We start from the raw sequence: 22,505 nt of genomic DNA on the forward strand, positions 1-22,505 counted from the left end.
TGTTTTCATACCAGCACACACAAGCCTGGCAGCATCACTACACTGCAGTCAGTTTGCTCAGCAAACCTGGCAGTGGGAGAAAAAGGCAGCTCTGTGTTCTCAGGGACAGCAGATAAAAAAAAGGGTATTGGTTTCTCCACAGCAGAATGGCCAATGTCAAAGAAGAGGAGAAAGAAAAAAAGACACAAAAAAATAGACTATCTGGTCTCACTGCCATGAGTGACAACATCTCCATTCAAAACAGACGGCTAGTTTTTGCTTAGGTCACACTAGGAATTACACGAAACAAAGATTCAAAAAAATTCTGGGGTGGGTTGGATTCCCAGCAGCTCCAATTTGCTCTAGTTCCTGTCTGGTTTCTTTTGGTTTCAAAGTGCTGCTCTCATATCTCAAAACAGCTAGACCAGACCCTGGTCCCATCTATCAGCAAACTCTTTGCATTTGAAAAGGTTCAGGGTAAAACATTGTAGCCAAACTGCAAAAATAGTGCAAGTTACACTGGATATCTCCAATAAGAAACAGGTAACAGAGACTGGAGCTACAAAAGCCACACTTTACAGGTTTCAGTAGTTCTTCAAAAGCACTCTGCCATTGTCAAAGGATACAGAAAAATAGAAAAGTCAGGAAAAAATTTATATTTGCCTTTATTACAATATATATTTCTACCCTTGTTGCATTCAGATCAAAATGAAGTGTTAAAATTATTTTCATCATTGCAGTAGCACATACATATACAGAGTAAATACTGTATATAAATAGGCTTTGAAATAATAATAATCCATATCTATAAATAAAAATACCCAATACCCTCTTTCTCCTCCCTCCCCAAATTACAGCAGTAACATTTTATCTTCAACGTAACTAATGGTATTCTTTTCCTCTCATGACCCAGCTGGAGTGGTGTGGCCATCAGCTTGAAGAAAATAAACATTAGTCACTCCTCACTGCTGCATATACTAGTTTCTGCGTATTGCATGAATTGAATGTAGTGTGATTTAATGTGTCTGCATACTTATGTTGGCATATTCTTTCTGTAACAAAACCCAGCATTACACTGCAAACAAGGTTGGTATTTTTTCTTTCACAGAAAGAGTAGGAATTCGTTAAACGATCCCTTTTTCTTCTATAGGAATTAACAAAGCAGTTTAAATATTATGCTAAAATTAATCAGCTACCAAATCAAAACGTCTTATACTTTCTGGAAAAGTATGGTGATGTTTCTAGCAGGTCAAACCCTTGATTTTCATAAGTGTCTCTTTGTGAGCAAATTTGATAAACATTTTACAAATACACATTTCTGACACTGTTCAGCTATATTTCAACTTTCGGATACACAGGGGTACACAGCATGTCAGTGGTAAGGCTTTAATGTCACAGAAAAGCAGAAATGTTGGTCAGAAGAGACCCCTGGAGGTCATGCAGTCCAACTTCATCCTTGAAGCAGATGATTGCCAGCACTAGATCAAGTCAGCTATAACCCTGTTTAACCAAGTCTTGAAAAGCTCTGGGACAGATTCTGTAGCATCTCAGGGTTACCTGCACCAGCACTTCACCACAGCTACAGTCTGACAGAACTAAAACAGACCCTTATTCACACTATCATTTGGTTTGAAATACAAATGGCGACAAACAACCTTGGATTACCTATTTATTAATTTATAAATAAACATATCACATCATTTAATTGTGGAGAATTTTCAGGGAGCATATTTTCTTTTGGGAGTTGCTGTGTGTAATATCTTAGGAAAATTGATCTTTACTATTGTTAAGGATAAATACGACAAAACTGGCAGCCTCTAATTGAAGAGAAGGGTTAGTTAGGTTTATTGTACATAACAAATGGTTTGAAATAGGCATTTACCAAAACTGAATTTAAATAGGATGCAGTTAGGACATTCATCGATTTATTCAATCATTAATTATAAATATTATTAGACACTTAAAGGAACATGGGGCTATATTTAGAGACGTAACTATCTCAGTTTGGCAACCTGCAATCCCCATCGCCTGTCTTTCAGAAAATCCACCCCACATTTCTTCCATCTTTAAGTAAAAAGATATTTGCATTTTCTTCAAACTTCCAAGAGAGAACAATCAATCTGCATTTGTTCCTCATTGTGTCTAATCCTGGTATCTCCAAAGTGGACATGCATCTTGCCTGAAGCAGAAGCATTCATGTGAAAGGAAGACCTAGGGAGTGCTCACCACTGCACACTGCAGCTGTGTAAAGGATTGCACTTATATTTATTACTATTGAAGGCACAGAGAAAAATCATAAATTGGCCCACTGACATACCAGATAAAGTCTGCAGTACTAAAAGTTAGAAAAGCCCTCGTACAGTTACCATCCCATCTACACTGCCATCACTCTTGACATGCAAAACCAGAATCTGTTGTAACAGAAGAAATGTGATACAGAGCAGCCATTCCAAAACTTCTGGGTGATAACAACCATAATCATATCTTAAAATTTCTCCTGGGCCACTCTGCCTTCCTGTTATTAAACTCTTAACTGAAAAAACTACAAAGCAGCTGTAAAACGTACCACAGTCTCAGAGATCACAAGCTGGCAGAGACCACAGCTTGTGAACCACGGGTTTAGCCATACTGAAATACAATATACATAGAATCCCATGCTGCCATTTTCAGTGTTTCAGAACAATTAGACTTTTCACTATATTTTAGAAGCAAAAAAAAAGTTACTTTCCTAACTACAAGCACATTTGAGAATCATTTGGCATGTGAGCACTTGAAGTCCACATTTGAACTACCACATTGTGTAAAGGCAGACCTTTTGGAAAACATCATCAACTGATCTGCAGTATTGCTTTTAGCATGCATATTTAAGTCTTAAGGCTGTCAAAAGCAGGTAGCAAAAAAAAATAACTACAGTTTGTGTCTGGATAAATAAGGAAAAAAAATATGAAAGAGGAGAGTTCATTACCTTAAAGGAGAGTAAATTACACTAAAAGTATCCATTTTTTACACTACAAGACAAAGCAAAAAAACCCATACAGTAAAAACCTGAGATGCATCATTCACCGGCATCAAAAGTCACATTTTAGTCAAAGTAATGTTTCAAATAAAACTATTCCATTTTGACAAAATCCTCAGTGTTCTTGGCTCAGTAACAATCTTGAACCTCAGCACATTGTGTGGGTAAAATGCCTTTACTGAAAATCACCCACTTCAGTAATGTGAGCACCACGCACAGTATAGCCTGTATCTTCCACTTGCCCACTTACCTTGATCCAAATAGCTACTCTTGAAGCATGATACTTCTCAAATTGAAAAAGACTGGCAGAATCTGGCCATCCTATTTCATTTATCTTCTATTTAGACTACACATAATTTATTTCCTCAGAAATATCCCATGTCAAAACAGGCTGGAATAAATCAACATGGCTCAACTGGCTTTGACAGCTATACTGATGTATATCAGTGAGGATCTAGACCAGTAATTAACTCTTAAACAAACAGTTTGTTGGTCAATCAAGGGGAAATGGGAAGAATCATTTGCTCCTTCAGAGAGAAAAATTTTGATGTATGGATTGCAACCCCCGTCCGTGTCACCAGACGATGTCAGGAACGGCGAGCACCTTCAGCTCCCTTACTGGCAAGCGGTTCTGACGAGATGAAAGATGGCTTCAGTGATGCAGAACAGACATGGAACCACCTTACAACCTTATGGCACATTTAACTGCAACTCCAACATTAGTTCACTTTTATTTGACCTCACACAATGAAAGTGCATGGCACAATTTGAGGAGCCAGGTGAAGACCTAGAAATGCAACTCCTATTCCCAGCAAGACTCCTCTTGTCTGGAAACGTGACTAAATATGAAAAAGCATTTCTAAGTGTGCTCACAGCAAAAGAATACAATGCTCACAACATCACAGATTCCAGGTGAACTGTCAACAGCAAAAGCCACCTGCTGTCCCATCAATACAAGCCAACTCATTCTTTGAGCAGAGGCCAAGGGTTTGGAGATGCAGTTAAGACGAGGCTGGATGTACATCCTGAGTCTCAAACGGTGGCAGAGGTTCTCTCCAGTAGGTGAACTGACTGTAGGTGTCAGAACAAGGAAAGTCTGAAGAATGGCTTCTTTTTAGCAAAGGGAAAATGTGATCTACCACTTCAAAGAGTCTGACATAGCTGGAAAACAAACAAATAAAAAGACCCATTTCAGATCATCTTATTTTGAACTTTTTTAAGTCCACAACCAGTGAGGCATGACTACTACCAACAGACAAGGTGGACAAGTCACCCTCCTCAAAGGAATGAAACTAAACTCAATTTTGGTGAACAGTTTCCAGAAAGGATTCACAGCTCAGATAAGAAATTCATTCTAATCCATTAATTCTAACAAATTATACTTACCTAGTAAGAAACAGATGCCATCTTACACCCAGATTATCTGATCAAATACTCAAGCACCACATTCTGCATCTCCATTTCTGTCTAGCTTTGCTCAAGCAGCTCCCTGCTCAACTGATTATTCCTATTTTATACCTATATATATGGCTCCCCTTCAGTTAAGGACACTCTTGACATTACTAAACGTCATTTCCAGTGGTAGGTGCTACCAGTGCCTGAGCATCTTGCTGGAAGCACTCAGCCCTCTCTTCAGATTTTGTTTTCTGGCTCTTCTAGATAGGAGCTCCAGAAAAAGGAAATTTGAAAAGGCCATGAAAAGACAGATGGCTTCAGTAAACTAGTGAGTCTCATTTTTATGCAGACTAAATCATACACTTAAAATTCTTTTACATGATTAAAGTAGATGGGATATATTATATTAAATACAGAAAAAAAATCCTTTTGTCAGCTTAACTGAAGGAAAGTGGAAAGTCTGTATTTTATTCCAAATTTTTTATGTTTTCTTTGAAGTATTCTAAGGAATCTTTCATTACTAAAATTGAATGGATCTTTGGGCAACTTGAGTCTCAATTTAGCACAGTAAATTAATTTAGTCCATAAGATGTTAGGGATAAGAGATTACTTACGATGAGATGTTTGTCTTTGCATGCTCCTGTATAAGTTCTCCTTTGGGGTTAACTGTAAATATCCTGTTTAAAGAAACCCCCACCTGTTTGTATGAATAAACATCCTAAAAAGAAAAGAAAAAAAGAGAAATCATGATTCTATCTTTGCACTATAATGTTTATTCTTGCTGGAATATATTACACAAAAGAACATATTCACAAAGTATTGGTACTAAATTTACTTAGTTCTTGTGTACTTGATATTCTCCATTATGTTACAAATGAGGTAAATCTAACTCACGATTTGCTGCTAGGTAAAGAGTTTGCCACTTCAGTTTAATCTATTGATCTGTTTAAACTATTAATCAAAATCATGGTAATTTTTTTCAATAACTTTCCTTTGACATAACAATAACATTCAATTAAAAACTAGTGATATTTGGTGTAAAAGCACCTTTTTTTTTTCTCAGAGAGTATTTAATTTCCTGAGTGCATTGTACTGTGTATCTAGTGTACAGAGGTTAAAACGTAACTGACACATAAAAGAAGAATTGTTTTTTAAGGACAAGGTCACGAAAGGAAGTCATAGCAAATTTGTCTACGTTAAAATCCCTGGAAACATCTCTTAGCTCCTGAGTTCAGATTTGTGCCATGCTCCATGTCAGAGCAAGAGCAAAAGAAGGGAAAGCGAGAAATATATGCCAAAATAGCAGCAGTGAACCCCAGCAGGTAATGGAGATGCAACTATGGGAAGTACAATTAGAAGTAAGAATTAAGAATGTCTTCTAAGAAGTCCAGATTGCTAAGGAAAGCAATAAATAGGTTTTGATCTGTTCTGAAGAAAAGTTTGACAAAACCAAAGATGAAAATATCTCCCAGAAGATCAGAGTAAAAATAATCTTCCATTTTGCTAATATAAATCATGGTTTTAAAAGCCAAGGTGGTGAAAAAAACTGGAATGTTAATGAAGATACAGAGATTATTTTTATATCTACATCGTAAAGAGTGTTCCGAAAAAATTAACTGAACAAAAGTGAACAGCAGTCACTTCAAGAATTCAGCAATCTGGCAGTCCATGCACTGTCTACACCTGTAAGACCCGCGAGTACAAAAATTTTCTGGAGTTTGTTCTTGGAAAAATAAAACAAAAAAAAAAAGCAAAACCGAAACAAGCAGAGTAGAAAATTGAGAAAGTTATGATCCTGATTTTCACAAAGCCAGTGGCACATCACACACCTGAAGCCTGTACACTGGTAGCAATCAGAGAAGTGAATTATCAGCAATTACCTCAGAAAAATTAACTTAGTGTTTTACTTGAAATTTTATTCAAATATGAATGAAAATAATTATTCTATTTTATTTCCCTGAGGTTCAAAAAATGGAACTGGAAATAGATTCATCCATAATACAAAATCATAAAAGTTTTTAAAAAGTTATTTCAGAATCATATGTTTAAAGGTATCTTGATAACAGAAGTTAAGCTGTGTAGGATACAACAATTTAATATAGCAATTGGACAGTGAGGACCTCCTGTCACCTCTGACATAATGCTTTTAAAGAAGGGATAAAGACATGCCATGGTCCCCACCTCTGCCCTGGCTCCTGAGACTGTTTCCTTTTCTAGATGCATAAAATTATTCTTTGGCCTAGGACAGGAGTGAGAGCCATCTATGGCCCAAAGATACAGTCTCCGAATAAGTGACAGAGATCTATCTTCTCCTCTCCATGTCAAACTTATCACTTTCCATACAAAGTAGAAACTTTTGACTTCAATGAGACATCCAAGGTCTTTTGAGTGTACTCAGAGTCTGAAGTGTAAGTCCCACCAATATTAATCTGAAATATTTTCTATGTGTCCACAGGTATCTCACTGACACTGTATTTGTGTGGATTTAAAGGAGATCAGTGTTTCACCACAAGATTAACTGCCAATTTATGCAGATCTAACATAGTTATTTTGCTGTTCTTCCATGCATCCTACATTGTGGTATTTTTGAAGAACCTTTATATTTTCCTTAGTACAAGGCCTAATAAAATATTCTTAACTCTCATTTACAGCTTCTAGGCTCTAATGCAACAGAACCATGAAATAACAGCAACCTTTCTATTCTCTGCAATAGAAATAAATTCAGCTATTACTTACAGCAGGTCTGTTTCCAAAAGCAGCATAAAAGGGTTCTGTGTTAGGATAAAACAAATTTTTGATGTCTGTCAAACACTGAACTTTAAATTTTTCTGGCTTCTTTTCTATGACCTCCCTGAAATTATAAAAAAGGGAAGCTGAATAAGTACACATGAAATACAGAACAAAACATTTTATTTTCTTTATTCAACATTTTTGCCTAGTTGGATACTGATACAGAGCACCCACTCTTCTCTTACTTCTTTTTGAAGTCAGAGTGCTCATGAAGACAAAACCCAAGCATTCCAAAGCTTACATAATGGGTACAGTAAATAAATCCAAGGGAACTTCTATTGAAACCTACATTGCAAAGATGGTTACTGAGCAAGGATGGTGGATTACAAGGAGTAGCTAAATCAAGCCCTCTGAGGCATAAACTGTCATCAAATAAACTGCCTCCTGTGAACTGCAGAATGATTCAGAGATTACATTAGCCCTCACTGTGTATAGCGCCTTTCTTAAAATTTTATTTTTAAAAGGACTCTGATCACCATATGTGCTAGAAGCAACTCAGCCTGTTAAGATACTTCTACAGTCAGGATCCTCCATCAGGGCTAATTAACAAAAGTTAAGGAATAAAGAAATCTTCTATTTCTCTTAAGTTCTCCTTACAGAATATAAAATTCATTAATGAACACAGTAGTTATCTCATCCCTGGGCAAAAGCCCTTTCACAACAGCTTCTCTTGGCAAGAAGACTCAGCAGGTGGCAGAGTCTGGAGTTCCCATAACATAGGAAGATGCCAGCATGACACAAAAGTGCTTAAGAAGCTCAGAATCCCAGATCCTAGCACCAACACATATGTCAAGGAAGATGTGAAGTTCATAGGAGTAAAACAGCACTTTGGAACAGGAGATCCGTGTATAAATCAAATTTTGAGAATGTGCAATAGACAAATAAAATTATCTTTCCTTGCATACACCTGATCTCAAACCTAGAATAATTAAATCTATGGATAACATTGCAGTAATTTATTGCCCACACACCACAGCAGTTACAACAGTGTACACTGAAAGACGGGCATTCTTTAGTCTAAACAAGATACCAAAAATAGTATCACTTTAAATGTATTTCTAGATATGAGGAGCATAAGATAACAGTAACTACCTTTTCACTGCATTTATTGTTTAATCAGTCTGAGAAGTGCACAATAATACCTCCACAGTTTCTTATATTTAGAACGTGACTGGTAAGATTGCCTGTAGCATGTCACTCAATCAGGAGAACATCTGAACAACCTTCCATTAAAAATTCTAATGAAATATATCCTGTCACAGCAGCTTTTAACTTAGCTTAAAATATTTTCAGTAATCACTTGACATGCTTCACTGAATTAGGAAGAAGGTATGATATTCATAATCTGTGCTATTCTTATTCACTTATTGCAATTCAACACCTAGAAAAGCTAACACTGTTCACACAGAATTCCACAGTGCAGTCAGGCACATAAAAAGTTCATTTCATTTTCACACAAATTTCTTCAAAACCCACTAAGAAATCATCTCACACAAAAATATATTTATGTCAACTGGAACACCTTACAGATCAAGACAAGAAGGATTGCTATTAAAACGTCCACATTTCTTCTATAGCTAAATACACACCATATTAAACACCCCCTATGAGGTTGTGAGCTATGCTGGTGAAGGTACATGCCTTCAGCAGGGTCTCCCATGCCAGAAAGGTCAAAACGGAAGGGTCAGTTAAAATATCTTCATGGGCAGCCTAGCCTCCTGGCAGTCATCCCAGGAGAAGGACAACTCTGATTCCAAACCCGGGCAGATGGAGCTCGCTTAGCCCTGTAAGGCCATCCATTTAAGAGAAGGTCACTCTAATCAAACCTACGTCCTGAGGACCTCGCTGCCACCGTCCAAGCTCGCTCGGCCCTGGCAGATGAACCTTAGGATGAAAGGGTGGGTCCAGTTCTGCGCATGCTGCATCTCACCTAAAAAATCCATTGCACAGGCCTGAAGGTTATATCCACATTTGTAAAGCCCTGTAGCAACAGGTGAGGGTCGAAATGGCAGGTGAAAGGTGCACTGGAAGCCGCAGACTTCCAGTCTGCATACAGGTGGTTCAGGACATTGGTCGCCTTAGACTGACCCCAGAGATGACAGTCTCTTTCGGCAGCATCCTGAATGACCAAGCAGCCTTTTTCAAGGACAGCACTGCTTGCTCCACACGGAGAGGGGCCCAGAAAAGGTGGCCTAACCAAAGCTCATCTCCACCTTCACCCGGTTGGTTAACCACAGCCAACGGGCATCTTCTAATTGTGGTCAAACAAAGATTAAGAGACAAAGGCATACACCTGCCTTCAAAGGTGTACCCAAATTGACACTCGCATGCTGGAACATCAGAACCATACTTGATACTGCAGATAGTGGATGTCCTGAGCATCACTCTGCCCTAATTGCCCACGAACTGTCACGTCTACGAGTATTGAGGTCATGTTGCTGAGAACACAACTGTGTTGGGCAGGGTATGTCTCAAGGATGAAGGACCACCACCTCCCTAAGATTGTGCTTTATGGTGAACTTGCCACTGGCTGCTGCAAGAGAGGAGCCCCAAAGAGAAGATACAAGGACTCTCTGAAACAACATCTCAGCCTTGGCCATATTGATCATCATCACTGGTCTACTCTGGCCTCCAATCAGGAGGTCTGGAGACACACCATCTATAACGCAGCTGTTTCCTTTGAGAACGTACACAGGATCACTCTCAAGGAGAAAAGGCAACGCAGAAAGAATCGTGTCTTGCCGATACCATCCAAGGAGTTTTTCTGCTGTGCCTTTTGCAACTGGACTTGTCTATCTTGCATTGGCCTCTTTAGCCACCAGAGCACTTGCAGCAAATGTGGGTAGAGCCCTCCCCCAAATCTTCGTTCGCGAAGCCTAGCCATGAATGAATGAATATTAAACACATGAAGTCATCAAGTAGTAGCTATTGGCAAACAGAGAACACAGACTTGCCTCAATATACATCTAAGACATAAACTAAGAAAACCATCTATTAACTATCTATTGAACTTTGGTCTTTCTCTAACAAAATTTCTTCTTAGTGAAATTTTGCACCAATATGTAAGAAAAAAAATCATAAATCATTTCAAGCACTCAGATTTAAAAAAGCTGAGAATTCAGCCTCCACCAACCTTGCAGTTGCTTTCTGCATAAAAGCAAAATTGCATTACCTGTGAAGAGCTGAGAACAGGCTGCTTGGACTCAGCAACACTGGTCCCTGAGGCAGCACAGTTCCTCGTTCATTGACCCAGTGCAAGTATCCTCTGGTCATGCCTGCCATTCCAATAGCACGTGCCGAGCAGTACAAAAACTTATATCCATTTCTGTGAGCAGATACAAAAGAAGAAACTACTGTAAAAATAAAGCAGGTATTTAAGCATTAATTTTGGGGCTTACTTTTACATTAACCAAGTCATGACTATTAAACAGACTTATATTTAACGTAACTTGATTTAAAAGGAATAAAAACATTTATGCCAGAAACCTGAATAATTAAAACCTATCTAGTTCCACTGCATTTTGTGATTGCACCTAAAGAGGGGTCATTTATCTCTGCTCTTCTCATGACTTACGAATCCTTGTGGTTTCCTATCTACCCCTGCATGGTAGAACCATTGTCCCTAGAATTAACTGAAATGACATCTGTGAAGATGAAAACACTTGGCATAAAACAGATAATGGTGTATAGGCCTTTGCTTTAATAACAGTATTGCATTCCTGCCTCTTGGGCCTCTACAAAAACAGACTAGTTTATGTGCAGCAGTAACATATTACTTCAAGTTGAAACATATTTGAACTTCAAAATGTAGTATGAGAAGTAATCCTTAACTTGACACTGAAATAAGTTTTGGTAGAAGTCATAGGTTGTCTTTGGTTCTGTTCATGGTAGAACAGAGTCCTATCTGATACTAGTTCAACTTAATAGCAGTTTACTTTCCAATTCCTATAAAGAAATTACTGTTCATAAAATACAGAAATATTGTATTCAGTGCACGCATGGTCATTAGATCTAACTACTGAACATTTATATGGTGTTCAGCTGTAATATCCAGCCACTACATAATTAACTCAGTAATTTGAAAACCAACATGACTCAAATCTATTTTTTCCCCTATGTTTATGATCACCAAAGCCCTAACAACTGACAGTGCTGGGAGGCACAGAAATAACAACTGCAATTAAAAAAATTAATTAACATTTTCACCAAATGTAATGCAGAGCTTATACACAGAACTCAGCATGTGAATTCCCAGGCTGTCTTGTCTTTTCTGTGTACACGTATGTTTACACACAGACAAGTGTCTCTGGCATAATTAGACTTCATCATCCATAATTTATAATTCATCATCCATGTAAAACAAAAAGCAATAAACGAACCTTAGCATAACCCTAGCACACAGAACAAATCAGATTAACTAAGAGGACAGTTGTGATGTGTACCAGAGGTACATTTATGGTAATCTGAATATCTAAGAAAAGCTGACTTTAATACAATAAAAGAAAACAGCAATCAGTAATTCTCCTTGTAAAAATTAAAATCAGATACTTTATCTGATCCCATTCAGACATTAATTAATTTTTCCTCATTTCCTTTTTTCTCTCAGTGGATAATTACAAAATTCACCATACTCTGTCTTTGTCTTTCCAGTGTACACAATGGCTTGACTACATTGTAAAATGTATCAAGGGAACCAACAGTACACCTGTACTTTTGCACCAGCCTTGCTCACCTAGAAGCATTCCCACACATCACCCCATGTGAGCTGGTACTGTCTGATTGTTTTTCTCCTGTTCATATTCATCAGAGGAAACATCCCCAATTTTTTGGAATATATTGCTCTAGTAATACCCAGACAGTCTCCTTGTTAATGACATTAACTGACCTAGAGCACAGCTGATATACTGTTGCCCAATATTTCTTCAATAACTAACGGGAAAAATTATTTTTTTCTAAACACGGTTAGATCTCAGGTGTACTGAGCTACTTTTTGAAGATGCCCACCTTTTTCCATGGATTACGGAGAATGCAAAAGCCACACCTAAACATGATGAATCCAATCCTTTACCTCCTCCAGTGGCATGGAAACTATTTATCACTGTGGACCAACAGGCATCAGTGCAGGTCAATTACTGGATTATAATACAGTAACTGGTGTTGCCAGGTTAAAGCCTTTTCCTTAGGTTGTTCACAGTATATGCCTTACTGACTTTCAATAACTTTAAACTGTACTTTAAGCAATGTTTACTTATCACCTACTCTCAAAATTAACCAATGGCACAAAAATATTTTAAGACTGATCCTTCCTAACATTTCAATTTAACAATGGAATAGCAACACTTGTATAGAGGAATAACAAAATTAATTGTATAATCATCAGTATTAAAAAATTACATGCTGCAACTGCATAACTCATTCAAATTACTACAGTCTTTGGAACTAACTGTAGGTATCTGTTTGGGATGGTTGGAAGAGCAATCACTACTCATAGATAGGGGGCTTTTGCTTTTGGTATCACAAAGCAGGTTTTGCTCTGGACACCATGCAGCAGATGTTTGCACTGTGTAAGCATCAATGAAGTGATGAGATACTGATGAAATTTTTACCCTTATAGGTTAAGAGAAACTTAAGAGAAATTTTAATTTTTATGTGCAAATAAATAAACACAAACAAGCCACAGATGCATGAACAGATTTACTGAATACTCACTGGCTCACTTTATGGTACAACTTTGCAATCCCTTGGTGTGTCCAGTCTTTGCCAAGAGTTGGTAAAATATGGCCTAAAGTATCTGACCTGAATAGAGAAAAAACAATATAACTGAACTGAAAAAACCCAACACTTATAATAACAGTTGATAACACAAACCCCCCTAGCTTTCTTGGTTAGCAGCAAATGAAAATAATGTTTTCTGTAAGGTACTGATCATAATCAGAGGAGGATTATTTTATTCCCCTTTCTTTTGAGACAGATTGATGTGCTCATCCTTGGCCACACTGTTTTAATTACTCTTGTGCCCCAAGATAGATAAGCTTGTAACCCATAAGGTAACATGGAAATTACAGCACATAGGCCATCAATCAGACACGCAGGAGGCCACCAGTACTAAGCATACCTTTTCAGGTTTACATTAAATAGTTTCTAAATAAACCAAATATATTCATAAGGGAAGTTTATGGGAAATTGAGAGCATGAGATAAGTCACATTCTAGTTCACTTCAAACTTCTCCACATAAAGCCAGGAGTTGGTCACATATGAAGTATTTTGAAATATTTATTCTGGTTTCAATATATTTCCTGCTTTATATGAGAAAATTATTTACAGTATAATAACAAATGGTGCAAACAGACACATTGCTTGACTAAGCATTGTACAGATACACAGCAAGAAGTCCACACCCTGAATATCTTGCATCGTAGAGGGAAAAACATTGGGCAGCGGTTTAGGGTGGATTTGCACTGGTATTGTAAGGTGAAGTGATTAAGTAACTCTGGGCAGCTCAACAACAGAGTGAAGAATAGACCCCATTAACTTTACTGAAGCTTAAAAACCAAAAGTTTACACCGAAAAAGAAGTCTGCAATACAATGGATAAATCACAAGAAGGAAGAGAGTTTCAGTTTAAATCAAGTATTTTAGTTCCTCCCAGATTACTCTTGGAAATTATTTTTCCTCATTCTTTTTTCTCATTACATAAAGCTAAGTTTCATTTTTAAATAAATTGATTTAAAAACAAAATCTAAGCATTTCACTTAAAAAGACAATGTTTTTGTGTTTCCTCTGTTCCACACACAATTGTTTTCCCCAATGTTAAATAACTAACTAAATAAAAATCAGCAAGTCAGTGAATCATTTTGGTCACTTCAAAATTCTGGGGTTTTATCCAAGGTACTAATCTGAAACTTTCCATCAGATTCTAATTCTGACATTGATTTTGGAGTCTTGTCTTCTAAATAATAGTAATGCCTCTCACTGGAATGCCCTAGTAATTTCTTTTAAAACAAAATTCTCATGTTTCTTCTTTTTAATGCAGCAAGTGCGCTTCGTAAGTGTCATGCAGCAAAAAAGTTAGGATTTTGCAGAAAGTCCTCCAATACTACTGTAAATACTATCATGAAACACCAATAGGTGACAAATAATGGGAACATATGGCATGTATCTTTATTAAATTAAGAATTCAGCTAAGGATTCTTGCACTGTTTGATAGCCAAATTTTTTTTAAAAAATAAATACCCTCAGAAAACGCTGGAATGTAATGATTCTCTGATTCGGAATTCCCTGTTAATTATTTTTGCCTTTAGTCTAAAGAGCAACTTGTCCTTGCAGGTAAAGTCTCTCCCTGTTCATGAACTTACCGTGTGATGGTTCCATCAATGTCAGAAATAACAACTTTGTCATCCCAATTCCATAGGTAAATGGTGCCTTCGCAGCGGCAAGTGCCTTGATACTGTGTTGTAACACTAAAGGTCACATCGTTGGGGCCATTCTTGAGCTTTAAGCTTTTCTGCAAGACATTATCAGCAAGATGATCAACAAACTGAGCATGTGAAATGGGCACAGTGCAAACACAAAGCCACAGATGATCATTGCCTCGGTCACACTGAATCTTACTGCTTTCAGCAGAGCTGTGGTCTTAAATAAGGACAGCAGAGGTTTGTCCTCCGTATATTAGGCATTGATATATAGAACAGAACAAAGTAAATAAAAAAAAAATCTGTTTCACAATTAAGGTATATTTAAAAAAAATAAAATCCCCAGATGTTCACATAAACAGCAACAAATGGTGGAATAGGGACCATCTCTGGGGGTTTTCTATTCTGAGATATAGATACACATGCAGAGGCATGTGAGTAATATGAAGTTCCATAAACTCTAATTAAGAGTGTTTATATGGGGATTTGTGTTCTGTGGTATTTCATCTCTTTCATACAATAACCTACCTCTCACACCACATGACCTATTACCCTTCACTGTTTCCCGTGTTACTCAGTGACATGCTGGACAAGAGACTATTGATTTGACTTTATTTGTGGACCTACCTGTTCATTTTCCCCAAACCTGTAGGAATTTAATACTCTAAGTGTATCTTATTCTTAGTTATCTTTCATGGTTGTTTTACAATTAGTAAAAAAGTGAAAAGGAGGTGGGAATGAAGAATAACTGATGGGTAACTGTTTTCTTGTTTCATCAAGAAAACAATTTAAGAGCAGTTTTAGCTTCAGTTAATTTCTGCAAGGTTTCTGAAACCGAAATGTACCAATATATTTATGCCACCTTTGCTTTCTGTTTGCTACAGAAAATTACCAACACATGCCATCTATCTCTTGGGAAAAATTCTGTATTTCTTACAAATTATCCAGGTAGTGAGCAATGGGCTGTTTAACGTTGTACACCTTGTGTAGGTTTCCTTCAGAAAATTGATTGCCTGTAGATAAGATGACAAAAAGTATTTGCCTGAAGTAGCCCATTTTTCCAGATCAAATTGAAATGTACAGAACGCAAAACTGAAACAGTTTTGTCACTATTAGTCAAAACACCTCTGTCACAGAGGAAAAGAAATGGCTTCAAAGCAGTTAATAGTCTGGCCTCATGGTAAATTCACAAGCAGCTCTTTTAGAAGTTATTAACAGAAAAGTATATTTATGCAAAATGTGACTGTCTGCCTATGAATGAGAGGAAAGGAAAGCAGAAAAGGAGAAAAGGAAAAAAAAGAAAAAAGAGAGGCCTTTGTATATATAGTATATGTATTATATATAATGTGTATATATACACATTATATGTACTACAAAAAATGATGTGGCTCCAGTACACTTTTACACAGGTGAAAAATACATACTTTGGAATTTGACATTTTTCTAAATGGGATCCCACCTCTGAATGCCAGCACTTGCTGCAAGGAACAACATTCATGCTTAGCATATAAAAGAGAAAGGAAAAGTTGATTTTTTTTAAAATGTAACAAGAGAGAGAATTAAATGGAAGACGTGAGAGGTAATTAAGCTTTGCAAGCCTGAATAACGATGTGGTTCATATTGCACTAGATATGACATTTAGGACAAGGATGTAAAATTAACTCACGAGCTGGTCAGAAGTGAGTCGAAGTGATTTTTTGTAACTGACTCCAGACAATAATGAGAGATGATTGGAGTTGGTTTGTAATGACCCAAGGTTTTGTTTGGCAGCTCTAGGGTCTTCATCGCTTGAAGAAGATTCATCTTTTATTCTGGAACATTGGACACACAGAAAATGATGTTATCATGTCAGTAAATGCATCTCAGTATCCATTAAAAATGCATTAACAGTGAGTCACCAAGTAAGTCCTTGATTCTCTGCTTCCAAGTACTGTCTCACAGGAGGTCATTCACAATATGCCTTTGAATATATCAATGAAGCACTGAATTTTCATTCATGCATGTTCCCCATTATTCATAGTTGGATTTCTCTAGTCATTCACTTGTTTTCACTACTTAAATTTAACAAATATAAATTAATGTACTGCATTGACTCAAAAATCTCATAGTGGTAAAAAAAAAAAATACCCACCAGATACTATAACTACAAAATATCCTCTGTTCTCAGGAGAAGAGAGATGCATTTGTTATTCTGGCTTTCTCTTTCCCCTTCTCTCCTTCCCCTAAGAATTTAAAAATTAATAAAAAAGAAATGCAGGTGGTGGAAATTTTATTATAGAAAGTAACTCATCTTTCTCTTTCACTGACCAAGTTCAGCTCATTGGATTATTCTTTTCCAGAATTCTCAGGATTATCCCATTCAGGATACAATGATGAAAAGTCATAAAACCTGAGCTCCCTCAGACTATTCTGTTTAAATATGCATTGGTATAGGTTGGGTCTTTTTTTTCTGGTACAACCATTTTTGAGAGATTTGTTAAGGGTATTTTTCTTCAGAGAAAAAGTTTTCCTACAGTAAAAAAAAAAAATCTATGACTGTAGGCAGAAGGTAAAATACTCTTTCGGATCCTACAAATCTTATCTTTATAACAATCAGCATTTGGCCTCTTATGCAATCACACCTGGACATTGTTTGATGTTAGGAAGTCTTGACCCAGTATCAAGGTACTGTATGTTGTGACTAGCAACGTTTAAAAGCCTATTTTATCCTTTGTGACATCTCATCTCAAAAGCTTTTCTCAACATCCCACTTGTCACATTGTGATGGCAAACAGTAAATTTTTAATTACAGACATCCAAGGCCAGTTAAAATTTAAACAAAGAACACCAATTTCAGAATCTAGTCTGCTTGAAGTCTTAATCCCACTTTAAAGCTTATCTTCAAACAACCATGTAAGAAACAGATCTAAATGTCATGCGTCATCCTTAAAAGTAAAATCAACCTTCCTGATTTATTCCACGGCTCTCAATCTCAGAGAGGAAACAGAGACAACAGCCAGTCTCCTACAGAATGAGGAATCTTCCTTCCAGCCCATTCACCTGGATTGCAGCTGTTGACCACCAGAAAGAACAACAGCTAATGACTTTTTGTTTCAGAAAGGTGATTCCCAAACTTAACATAATGAGAATATCTGAATCTGGCACTTTTCAACTGTAAGTTTGGACAGCACATAGATGAGCTGTCTTTACACTAAGATCTGTAAGCACAGAAAAGGGACAAAGTAGAAGAGCTGTTCCTGGGTAACTCATCCTTCCAAAGCAAGTTAAAGCTCATCTTATGAAACCTTCCTAAAGGTGAGATTCTGGCTATACACTGTGATTCGTTTGGAGCACAAGAAGGAAGAGACTCCTGCAATCCTTGAAAGAAGTAACAGAAAACATGGCTATTACCTGTGAAAAACACTCTGGAAAGTCTTAGGCCCCTGAACTTCCCAAAATATGCAGGAACAATTTAAGTGGTCAGGCCATAAAGCCAAGTAAATTGAAAATTTTAGCAACTGGGATCTGACAAAAACATGGGTTCACCCGTGATGTTCCCTTGAAATGGGAATGTGTGCCACAGAGCTGCCAGCCAAATCACAGAAATGCCAGGGTGCACCCGCAAAGTCTGCAGCCCTGCCATGGGCAGAGACCTCCTATCTGCACTTATGTTGTGCAATTAGTAACAAACTAAACTTATGTCACTGAGACACTATTTCTTTGATCAAAATATATGAGGTGTTTTCACTTTTAAAAGGTAATTCTTGCTTATTTGAGGAACAGATAATTTTGAGGATACCTGTTTGCCCTGCTCATCTGTGAAGAGTCTTCTGTAAGTCCACTCTCACTCATACCTTGCTCTGGCTTTGTTTCCTGTAAAAACACAAGTATGAGTAGCTAGGCATCTCCTGTTGAACAGAAAGCAAATGTCTCTAGAAAAACGCTTGAAAATCAAACTCTGTCTTGTATGAACTTGGAAAAAATCAACAGCATGTTTGTTTCCTTTGCTTGTAGGCAAAGTAAAATCACATGGTTTCCTTAAAGAATGTAGGCTGTTCAAAGACCTAAAAAATGAAAATATAAAACCCAGAGAGTAATTGAGATTTAGTTTTGCATGGAAGAAGTAGAGAAATATCAGATTTTACATCTAATACTGTTGAAGTTCTGGGATCAACTCCATAACTACTCAGTTCATACACCTCAAATAGCTAGATTGCACCTGAAAAAGCAAAGTATGACTCTGGAGATGGAAAAAAATGCAATTCCCTTTCATAGAATCATTAAAATTTTTAATCCAGTAAAACTCTCCAAACTGCTCTTGAGTAGATCCTGAACACTACTGATTGTCATTCCACAAGATTTTTAAATAGTGAATAGTTCTACAACTCGAGAGATAACCAAATACTTCCAGAGGTAAATTCTAAAAACTTCAAACAACTACAAAACTAAAATCTCATGCTCTGAAGCCCATACCCACAGATCAGTACAATGGTTATTTCAAGGCTAAAGAAGTTCCTGACTGAGGCATAACCATAAAATCTTATTAGAAGTCATTTTCTCCCCTCAAGTACTAATGCTTCAGTAGAATAAATTAATATGAAGAGGTTTTATTAGAAAATTTTAAAGATTAAATATGTCTAGACAGGAGATCAATATTTCATATAAAGCTTTGGTTTTTTCACTATTCTTTAATGTTCATCCATGGCTTTAAGACTGTTACCACAAACTTTTAATGCTTTGAAAAGAAACTCCAGAAGACTTTCAAACTAATATATATAGTCAGTTTTCCATCTTAGGTTTTGCTGAATTTTACAGCTCACACTACTCATAAATATGTCTGCTCCTCAGCTATCAAAAGAAAGCTGCAGAAAGGTAGGTCATCTGCGTTAAAACATTAAATTAGTGGCACAACTATTTGATTCTAGGTTCCCAAAAAGAGATTTATTAGATTAGATAATACTGCCTCAGATTTATTTATAAAAATAAAGGCAGAACCAAAACTCTTCAGTCAAATGTTTCAGGTAGGGTCTGATCCAAAGCTTTCTGAAGTCAAAAGAAATCAGACTCCAAACCATGTTTAAATATCTCTTAATGTCTATATCCTTAGTCAAATGGACTACTGAGTTGCTCTCTGAAGTAAAGTTCTGAGGGATGAATTAGGAGATACCCAGCCTTCCCATTGCAACCAAAAAGAAACTCTTGCTTGCTTCTTAAACTTACCTCTTTAATAGTGCTGTTCCTCCCACGCCATGAAAACCACCACCTTCCACCTTTTTTGGGCATCTTGTCCCTCATTATAGATTCCACAGTTGCCTGTGATAAATGGATGGTAACATAAAAAAGGCCCAAAACAAAGGACAACCTGATATATGTAAATGAAAAAGTGCCAAACACACAATTTTAACTGATAATAAATAGAATAAAAGTAAACATACTGTCTGTGGACCATACATTCTACTAAAGCAAAATCTAATGGTATCCAGAGCTGCTCTGAAGTAACTTAAGCATGAATACTTATGGTATATTTAAAAGGAAAATGAAAAAGAAACCAAATCAAAGAAGAAAAAAAGCATAAAGAGATATTAGTATAATGTCTAGAATGGAGAACCTACTGTTTTTAAGTTATTTAGTACAAATTATATGTTAAAAAAAAAATCACTTTCTGAAGGAGTTGTCATGCAAAATAGTAAAAAACTGACATGCAAGATGGCTATTCTCATTTAAAAATAACTGCAAAGTTCATCATTAATCACCAGTTTAGGAAAAAAGGAAAGACATTACTAGCTTTTATGACAATGTTAGAATTGGGTTTTTTTACAAACCCTGGCTACTTTTCATTGGTTCTATATACTAGACATAAGTAGAAAAGTTTCTTTCAATATCCATAATGACTAGAGCCTTATGCATTGCAACAAGGAGAGCTGAATTCTTTCATTCAGAGAGAAGCAAAAGATGAAAAGGGAAAATATTATAGTAAAGGTGGTCACAGGGTTTGGTATGCCCTGGAACAGCTTAGCCACTCCCTTTCTGAGATGCTAGCTTCCACTGTAAGCAAAGTCACCAAAAGAAAGCTGTGATGTTCATTAGTGATTTTTTAAAAATTGAAAAAAAATTCAAAGAAATCTTAGCAGTAAAGGGAGGAGGTTTCACTCAGCTAATGTGTGGACCCCTTTTCTCAGTTTTTCCCTAGGTTCTCTCCACTGTATTATTTAAAGTATATGAGGTCAAAAAAGAAATTACAGAGGAATAAAGTTGAGCAAATGACAGCTTTTTAAACAAAATAACAAAACCAGGGAGTAGATGGAGCTACTGAGAATGGAATGCCACCACTGAGAACAACAGCTACAATTTAAAGAGGTTCTCAAACATATTGATAACTTCAAGCAGATGTCCTATTGACTTTTAGTGAGAAAATTCACATGCTTAAAATTAGACATGCATTTAAGTCAATTTTGCAGAACATGAGTGATTTCTTTTTGCAAAAACTTCAGTTTTCAATCACTTCACAGTGTCTGTTTTATTAAAGTATCTTAGTATTTTGATTCCTTAGTTTCATAACTATCGCAAATCAAAACTCTAAATAACAAGTCATGAAGAAAACCAGTAGGATGACTGGTAGCATAAATGAGTAATTTTAGTTTCAGAGGTCCAGTTCAACCAAGTAAATCTTCCCAATCATACGGATTGCTCCAACTATAAATACCGGTTTCTCCACTAAACTAAAACTGCACTGCCTAAAAAGTTATCAGCCTTCAGAATACACATTAACCACTAAAAAAAAAATATGAACACAGTGAATTTCACACTCATAGATGATTTTTCTCAAACACTAACATGGGCCAACATAATTTATGTTTACAATCCATATTAACAAAGTAAAAAAGGAAGTTTACCTTCTTCAAAATAGTTGTAATCGCCTGGCAGGCAAACATGCACAAACCAAACTTAGTCCGGCTTATTTAGCCCTTAGCATAGGCCAGACAAACAGTTACGTGTGGATAGATAGTACTGTGTTCTCTTGTACAACAACCCTCTTCCCTCCCTTAATCAATGGCATAATTTCACAACTCCTCTTCTTACCAATCTTCATGTTCAATCTCACCTTTGGCAAAGGTTTCTGGAATGCCTGCATTGCCAGCAGAAGGGGACCGGCTGTTGTCCAGTTATAGTACCTGGGCACACAAGAGAGATAATTACTGCCTTTTGTAATCCCAATTGACAATCTACTTCGTATTTATCACCTGGCAGATAAAAGCCATGAAACACAGGTCAAACTCTGGCCTGCACTAGTAATAACAGACCCATCTTATTCCACAGGTATTTATGGCATATACTTTTCAGGGTATGTAAGAGAAGCTAGACCCTTTAGAAAGGGTATTTGTCACACATTCCTCAAGTCATCACAGAATCACAGAATGGTTTGGGTTGGAAGGGTCCTTAAAGATCATCTAATTCCAACTCACCTGCTAAGGGAAGTGACACCTGTCACTAGACCAGTTACTCAGGGCCCCATCCAACCTTGTCTTGAACACTTCCAGGGATGGTGCATCCACCACTTCTCTGGGCAACCCGTTCCAGCAATTCATAGTAAAGGATTCCTCCTAACATCTAATCTAAATCTTTCCTCTTTTAGTTTAAAACTCTTCCTCCTTACCCTATCGCTATCAGCCCATGTAAAAAGTTGCTCTCCTTTTTCCTAAGCTCCCTTGAAGCAGAAAAAAGCTGCAATGAAGTCTCCCCAGAGCCTTCTCTTCTCCAGGCTGAGCAGCCCCACCCCTGTCATCCTGTCTTCATAGGAGAGGTGCTCCAGCCCTCTGATCACACCTTTGTGTCCTTCCTTCAGACTTGCTCAAACAGGTCCATGTCCTTCCTGTGCTGGGGACAACAGACCTGGACACAGCACTGCAGGTGGGGTCTCACCAGAGCAGAGTAGA

The 22,505-nt window shown here is 37.0% G+C and overlaps 1 protein-coding gene across 5 annotated transcripts in view; it reads right to left on the bottom strand.

The window, feature by feature from the left end:
* Positions 1-626: 626 nt before the first annotated feature.
* LPIN1 (lipin 1) overlaps positions 627-22,505 on the bottom strand; it is a 78,698-nt gene continuing 56,819 nt past the window's right edge. For all 5 annotated transcript variants that reach the window (XM_018088825.2, XM_018088824.2, XM_018088828.2 and 2 more), the window contains 10 exons: positions 21,674-21,743; positions 19,792-19,884; positions 18,371-18,444; positions 16,259-16,403; positions 14,536-14,684; positions 12,890-12,976; positions 10,353-10,505; positions 7,127-7,241; positions 5,005-5,108; positions 627-4,156 (listed from right to left, as the gene is read on the bottom strand). In XM_018088825.2, coding sequence (XP_017944314.2) covers positions 3,997-4,156; positions 5,005-5,108; positions 7,127-7,241; positions 10,353-10,505; positions 12,890-12,976; positions 14,536-14,684; positions 16,259-16,403; positions 18,371-18,444; positions 19,792-19,884; positions 21,674-21,743 — 1,150 coding nt within the window. In that variant the 3' untranslated portion in view covers positions 627-3,996. The remainder of the gene's footprint in view (positions 4,157-5,004; positions 5,109-7,126; positions 7,242-10,352; positions 10,506-12,889; positions 12,977-14,535; positions 14,685-16,258; positions 16,404-18,370; positions 18,445-19,791; positions 19,885-21,673; positions 21,744-22,505) is intronic.

This window comes from Manacus vitellinus, unplaced genomic scaffold (genome assembly GCF_001715985.3).
Source record: "Manacus vitellinus isolate BGI_N305 unplaced genomic scaffold, ASM171598v3 scaffold_11_pilon, whole genome shotgun sequence".
Classification (NCBI taxonomy): Eukaryota; Metazoa; Chordata; class Aves; order Passeriformes; family Pipridae; genus Manacus; species Manacus vitellinus.